This window comes from Acartia tonsa, chromosome 12 (genome assembly GCF_053477335.1).
Source record: "Acartia tonsa isolate MP-2025a chromosome 12, ASM5347733v1, whole genome shotgun sequence".
Classification (NCBI taxonomy): domain Eukaryota; kingdom Metazoa; phylum Arthropoda; class Copepoda; order Calanoida; family Acartiidae; genus Acartia; species Acartia tonsa.
Window position 1 is genome coordinate 23,372,327 of NC_137271.1, and position 7,868 is coordinate 23,380,194.

Genomic DNA, 7,868 nt, shown 5'->3' on the forward strand with positions numbered 1-7,868 from the left:
TTCTTTCTTTCTTTCTTTCTTTCTTTCTTTCTTTCTTTCTTTCTTTCTTTCTCTCTTTCTTTCTTTCTTTCTTTCTTTCTTTCTTCCATTCTTTCTTTCTTTCTTTCTTTTTTTCTTTCTTTCTTTCTTTCTTTCTTTCTTTCCTTCTTTCTCTCTTTCTTTCTTTCTTTCTTTCTTTCTGTCTTTCTTTCTTTCTTTCTTTCTTTCTTTCTTTCTTTCTTTCTTTATTTCTTTCTTTCTTTCTTTCTTTCTTTCTTTCTTTCTTTCTTTCTTTTTTTCTTTCTTTCTTTTTATCTATCATTCTATACCTTGCTAATATACTAGCTACTTCCGTTTGCTTGGCCCTGCTCTCAACCCTGTCTATCCATCTATTTATCTATCTATCTAACTATCTATCTGTCTATATATCTATCTATCTATATATACCTTGCTAATATACTAGCCACATCCAACTTATCAGCCACTTCCCTCTGTTTGGCTCTGCTCTCAACCCTGCGGAGCTTTATACCTTTCCTAAACAAAAACAAGAATGACAGGATAAAGCTTAATAAAAAGTAGCAGTTTAGAGTGCTCTAGCAAAATGGGGATAGATGTCAAGGCGTTTGGCCTACATGTTCTATTGGCGTCATAGTACAGGGAGAGAGAAAGAGAATGGGGGGCAGACAACCCTAGAAAAGAGATGGGTATAGGGTATATTATGACGTCAATAGAATAGGCATGTCAAAGTGATGACATCTATCCCTATTTTGCAAAGGCACAATAGACAGCTACAATAAAAATTGCATATTCTTGCTTATATCGTTACAGTTAGTAAACATAGTAAATGCTCATTTTATTATTATGTCTTTTTAGGACATAACAATGGAAAATAAATTGATGTACATCTCCAACAATGATAAACAAAATTAACCCAGCTGTATATTAAATTATTGGTTCAAAGTTTGGACACGGGTTGTTTGAACCAACCAATCAAAAAGTAATAATATTTGAGGGAGACCACATTTAAAACATATTATAAGTTTAATGTCTAATATCAGCAAGATTTGAAAGCCTATATTTATTCTTATAGATTAATCGTTTCTTTGGGGGAGAAATTTATCTAACGGACTGACAGACATTTCTGATTATTGTAGAGTCGCTTTGCAGAAATACCTGATATCGGCAAGCAGTTGTGAATTTTGACCGCCTATATTTATTCTTATAGATGGAGCTTTCTTGAGGCTGATATTTGTAGCTTTTATTTCTTCTTCTGATTATATTAGATATTAATGACAATCATCAATTTTATTATATTTCTTGTTTCATACTAGCAGCAAATATGTCTGTCTGTCTTTCAGTCTGTTAAGTTTTTAATGTGTATTTTCTCGTTTGCTATTAAAGAGTATTTTTAAGAAAAACCTTTAATGATCAGTCTACTATATAAATCATACTAGCGGCTTCGCCCCTAGCCTCTAGGGGCTTTGCCCCAAGAGATGACAACAAAAAAAATTTAAAAAAAAAAATAAGAAGAACTAAAGAAATCTTCTACAAAAGAAATTTTCTACAAAAGAAATCTTCTACAAAAGAATTCTTCTACAAAAGAATATTTCTTCAAAAGAATTCTACAAAAAAGAAAAAAAAAAAAAAAAAAAAAAATGGGGGGGGATTTTTTTTGTTTTTGGGGGGGTTGGGGGTGTCCCACCCCCCAAGAAAATAGCTTAAAACCACCACAGGACCATTAGGTATATACCCTGAAGAGTAGAATCCGATCGGTTCAGTGGTTACCGAGATCTTAAGGGACGGACGGACAGACAGACGGACAGACGGTCAGACGGACAGACGGACAGACGGACAGACATCGTTCTACTTTGTATTATAGATTGTCCGTCGGTCTACAAGAATGATGTAATATATATTTTCTTAGCTTTAATCACATAAAACGTCTTAAATTTAGTGTAAAGAACATATGAACAAATGACAAAAAATTACCTTTTTTTGATTACAATTAGTGGTTGAAACTTTTGTACATGCAACTAAATGAACCAACCAATGAAAATTCATTTAAAGTTCTCAAAGTTGTTAAGTCAACAGAATAAGAAATCGCTATCATAAGACTTTGGGGACTCTAAGTCCAATGTCTTCTTCCTCTCTGATCAAACTGTCTATTAATGTACTAACATATCTATTTAATATTTAACAAGTCATTTTTTCTTCCTTCTTTTTTTGAATTGTCTTCAGCAACCATTTTCTTGGGGTTTACTGAGAAACCTGGAGGGGGTGGGGGAGGGGGTGGCGGAGGTGGTAGTGGCGGGGGCGGAGGATTAGGAGGTGCAAACCCCTGTGGATTACAGAAAATGAGATAGTAGATATTAAGTAATTAGCGCACAAGCCCCTTTAGGCCTCTAGCGGCTGTTTAAAATGTTTTCTGTGCTAGTGTCGGCTTCCAGAAGCACTTGAAAATATTTTCTTGGTATATAAGTTACTATATTTTTTGCAGGAGTGTTGAGACACCCTTTACTAAAATATTTATAAATCTATCAAGCTTCACTTAAACCAAATCGGTTTAATGGTTACCAAGATCCTTATAAGGTACACACAGTTAGACATATAAAATAGATAGACATACTGTTACTTTTACTGAAGGATATAATCATAGCTATATTCTATCTCTGCCTGTGGTTGTGAATTGGCAGGGGGTGAGGGTAGGCTGAGCCCCGCAGGGCTAGAGGGTTCAGAGTAGTCATGATTAACAGATGGATAGCTATACACAGTATAGGAATAAGTCAGGGATTTGAGGGATAAGACATTGGACAATAAATTTATATACATCCCCAATGATGATAAACACATAAACACTTGCTTTTTTTAATCAACATAACATATATGTGCGCAAATTAGAAATAAGTCAGGGATTTTGAGGGATAAGACAATGTACTTCAAATTTATATACATCCCCATTCCCCAATGATGATAAACATAAACTCTTGCTTGTTTGAACCAACTTAAAAAGATTTAATAAAAGTTTTCAAGTCAACAAATTAAAGAATGTGATACACTGCGTATAATTATAATTTACTAGCTATTGTCCCCTCCCTCTCGGGGATGATTCCTAATCCTATTCCTGGGTAGAATAAAGCTGTTTCTATTGGAGGCTGGTGAAATCAAAGTTGCTGTACTTGAGTTCAGTGTTTGATAACTTGCCGTGGACGCCTTGTGGGTTTTAGAATTATTATCAAATTATGGGAGGTTTCCTTCAAATATCTTAGTCGTTCAAAAAGAGAAGGAAAATAAGGGGAGTGGTGGTTTTTATTTTTTGTCACCCTCAGGTAAAAAAATAAGATCCTCCTCCCCTTATAATATTTATTTTTTTAAATTACTAGATAAGGGGTCTATGCTCGCGAAGAGAGGGAGACCCAATTATGTTAACTATAAGTAGCAATAACAAGTATTTTGACATAAAGAAGAAAAAACTGTTATATGTATCTAACAGTTGTTATGACAGACAGACTGACGAACCGATCATTTTGGGTTATAGAGTAGCTGCGCTATTAATAATTCTTTCCTGTGATGAGAGTGTGGAATTTTTAATTGGACTCAATGAGGAATACGATGAAAGGTCTAAAAAGTATCATTATTATGTATAACAGAAAAAAGGGAAAGTAAAATGATTATTTTTTGGCAATAAAGAGGTTCATGGATTTATGCGTATTTTCCGTAAAGTAGGATGTAAGCTTTTAGTCAAATGTGCTTATTAATAACAGTTTGACTTGATAAGCGCATTTAACATAAATGCGTACATCCAACTTTATATAAAATACGCTTTTAAATTCACTTTGTTCATATTTACCATGAAGGGAGGGGACTTTGTGGAAATTGATTGGTTGGGTCATTAAGTTAAGTGTTCAAACGTTTCAATTATGAATTTTATCTCGGAAAGGGGTATTTTGTATATCAGTCTTGGGGATGTACATCATTTTATCGGTTGTTGTCTTATCCCTTTAGATACAATTTTTAGGTGAAAAATATATCCGATATATCTGATTTTTGGAATACTGATTGCTAGGCAACAAAGTACAATGTTATTAGTCAAGCATCAGTATAATCAAGTAATAAAAGTTGAGAAAGCCTTAAATGTCACGTGTAACGTCATAAAAATTCGTCTAAAAAGGAAGGATAAGAGGAGAAGTATGAATTGAACCCACCAAAATAGAGATGGTTTTTTATGACATCACACGTGACATTTTAGGCTTTCTCTAAAGATTAAGTATGTCCTTAAACAATATCCTGTATTTAAGCAATTTTGCGACAAATTTATGATCTGCTTATTTATTTTTCGAGTTAAGGTTTGTTTGTCCTTCCTACTTATTTTAAAGCTTTGCTTTTATGGCTGTTTCCATCCTTGTTATATTTTTACCTTGGCTACTAACAGAAAAGTTCTGAGTAGGGGATCTCAAATGGCCTGAATGCGAATTGTGTGGGTTTGTGAAGTAACCTTTAAAAAATTTATTAATACAATATCAAACATTATTTCCGTATGTCTTTGATACCGATAAGTATCAGCTTGATTAGAACCGGTTCTCAGCAATACTAAAAATCACGTATAGCATCTTATTACAGACAATTTTTTACTAAAATAAAAATAAAAATCATAAGATTAATACCAGTTTTGTTAGACCAGAGCTGGATCTTTAAATGTGTAGCCGTTGGTGTGGCTGTAGCCGTGGCCGTAGTCATGGCTGTAGTTGTAGTTGTAGTCGTAGTCATAGTCATAGTCGTAGCTGTAGCTGTAGCTGTAGCCGTAGTCGTCGCCACAGTGCTGCTAATAAAACATGGATTTTTAAATGATTTTACAGAAGTGCAATGCCGGCTATCCTAGAATTATGGATATCTAAAATCTTTTATGGTCCACCTAAAAATAAATTATTTTCATCAAAGAAATGAAATTATAACGTCTAATTTTTGAAGTTTTTTATACAAAATTACTATTTTAATGATAAACTTTAAATGTTTTGAGGTTTTTACGTATTATTACTATCATTTTTACAAAAAAAAATTCAAAAAGTGGTTGTATGAAGGTAGTAAACAGTGTATAACAATAATTTGATTAATTTAGCCCTCTAACTTCCACAGTCTCCAAACAGTCAAATTAATTAGTAAAATTGTTTACTAATATTTTTTAAAAAGAAATAATTTTCTTTTCTATCAATAATATTGTAGTAATAAATCAAAAAAAGTGTATTTTAAGTATAGTATTTATTTATTTTAAGTTGTCCCTTAAAAGGTTAGACAGGCAACATGAATGGCGGGTTGGGTCATTATTTTTCTAATTATTTATACATTCATTTAATTATAATTCATATAAACCTCACTTTCAATAGGTTTACGTTAAAATTATCAAATTACTTGTGGATTTAGCAACGCTTTAGCCACACTAACGGACTGTGGTCACTTTTAGCGTGGTTAACCACGCTACGACTACGACTACGACCACGCGTTGCCAATATGATTTAAAGATTGCAATTTTTTTTGTGGCCACGGCAACGCGTGGATAATATGATTTAAAGATCGCTATTAGGTTGGTGGCTGTAACTCTGACCACGACTACGGCAACGGCTACGCTTTTAAAGATCCAGCTCTGGACTTCGGCCCCATAGGGACAACAAAAACTGGTTTTTCATGTTTATGTCCACAGAAAGCTGTCCATAATACGATGCAATAATTAACTATTAAAAATGGTTTTTTGTTCTTTTATGACGATTTCAAAATGTAAGCCTCTGGTAAATCAACATTTTACAATTTTTTCAAATCATTGGAAGTTTAAGCCTTATCCAAATATGCATTCCCTTATTTTTAAAAAAATCCTAAGTATCCATGCGGGTTTTAATTTGAGGATTCATCGCAGATTCGCGTGGCTGCCGATCCTTGGTTATTGGAGTAAGATTAGTTTATTATCTACTCTATATATATTGTAAAATAAATTTCCTGAATTTGACTTTGTGATAGAGTTGTAACCAGAAGATAAAGATTGGGAATGGCTTGTCTCATAGCTCTCACTTGAATTATTTATATTTAAATTTTCTATATGCTCTTAGTGTCCTAAGAAATTATTGTCCATAATCTATGTAATTAATTTTCTAGAATGTTTTTAAAGATAGATGTCTCAAATTTGTTGTGTAGATTCGTTTGACCAATGAGCATTTAAAATGTTAAGTTAGTTATTGTTTCTATTATATTTAATCTAGTCATGTTAAAATTGTTCTATCGATTTAAACCAGCCATGTTGATTCACGTAACAGTGGTACAATTTATAAAGCGAAGAAACTCTAAAATCTTTACCATAAATACCAAAGGTTAAAACGTTTTAAAAAGGAATGAATTTTGCAATAAAGTATATTTTTTCTGCTTATAACTAAACTAGATTGTTGAAATTGTAATAAATAAAGAACTATAATTATCAGATATCTAAATAAATTTAAAATATATTTTCCTATTGCCAAATAAATATTGAGGAACAGTTTTATGATGGGGTAACTGGTGTAAATTTATAGCAGACCTACATATTACCAACAAAAAAAACTGCTTTAATCTTTTTTATCCTATTCAGGAATCTAAAGGGATATGACAATGGCTAATAAATTCATGTCCATTCCCAATGACGATACACAAAATAACCCCTTCTGTAAGTTAAAGTTACTGGTTGAAACGTTTGTCCACTCAACTTTAGAAACCAACCAATCAAAACCAAAAGTCCCAAAAGTTGTTGAGCCAATGAATAAGAAAACGCTATTAGAAAACTTTGGCGACAAGTATAATAAACAGTCCAATAAACTCCCCGAATTCTATTATAACAAGGATGACAACATCCAATACAGCGAAACTCTAAAATGAGAAGGTAAGACAACCGAACTAAAACTTTTGTATAGTGTCAGCGAATAAGAAGCTTGGCTATTTGTAAGTCTAAACAAAATCTTATATAAATATGTTGCAACTTGATAATTTGTTCATACATATATGTAGAGTAGATCTTTTCATGAAAATACCCTTTTTCGAATTTCAATCTTCTGCTAACCTAAAAAGTTACTTTAGGGGCCTAGAAATATATGTACAAAATTTCAGCTCTCTATCTCTACTGGCGACCTAGCGCCAGGCATGTAAAATATCAAGAGATAACGGTAGCACGGCGGTTTTAACAATATCTCAGTAATGTGCAGGTTTTTAGCTCTTCTGCATATTTCAATTTAAACACACAAGGCCAAAGATATTTTATCCAAAAAATCTTTTGTCAAAGTCTACTCTAGACCTAGCGCCAGTCAGTTTTCTAAAATCATGCATTTTATACCTGTGAAAAATGAAATCGCCAGCGCTAGGTGTAGAGTAGACTTTGACAAAAGATTTTTGGGATATCATATCTTAGGCCTTATGTGTTTAAGTTGAAATATGCAGAACACCTAAATTCACCTTCCAAGCCATTCTCTAAGCATTTTAATTTTTTTTTTAAATAACGGGATTTCAAAACTGCCTATTGAAAAGGCCTTAAAAATATCTTTTTTTGTCCCTTTTTTCACTGTATATAGTTACAACTTATTAAGATATTATTCTCAGTTAAAAAAAAATTGGCGCTTCCAGCACCAAAACCGGCAAAAACAGGCAGTTAAACTTCTGAACCCCTACTTAACCCCCTGACAGACCCCCCCTCTATCTCGGCTCCTGTTACAGATAGAGACGTAAAACTTTTTTCTGGTTGTTCATGTGTATTTATAGAGAATTACTTTTTCTAGTCATAGCCGTCAGACCGCTCCTTATCTGCTTTTTAGCATCCAGCCGCTAAATATTAAAACAGCTGTAGAGCGGCCAATTTTAAAGCTAAGAAAACCAAATTTTTTGACAAA

The 7,868-nt window shown here is 32.9% G+C and overlaps 1 protein-coding gene across 1 annotated transcript; it reads right to left on the reverse strand.

The window, feature by feature from the left end:
• Positions 1–1,618: 1,618 nt before the first annotated feature.
• On the reverse strand, positions 1,619–6,988 carry LOC145333259 (uncharacterized). Its single transcript, XM_080178394.1, has 7 exons — positions 6,969–6,988; positions 6,467–6,532; positions 5,961–6,032; positions 4,394–4,470; positions 3,541–3,597; positions 3,101–3,188; positions 1,619–2,740 (listed from the first exon to the last, which is right to left on the reverse strand). Exons 1-7 carry the CDS (start codon positions 6,986–6,988, stop codon positions 2,614–2,616), a joined length of 507 nt encoding a protein of 168 aa, XP_080034520.1. The 3' UTR covers positions 1,619–2,613.
• Between the last annotated feature and the right edge of the window lie 880 nt (positions 6,989–7,868).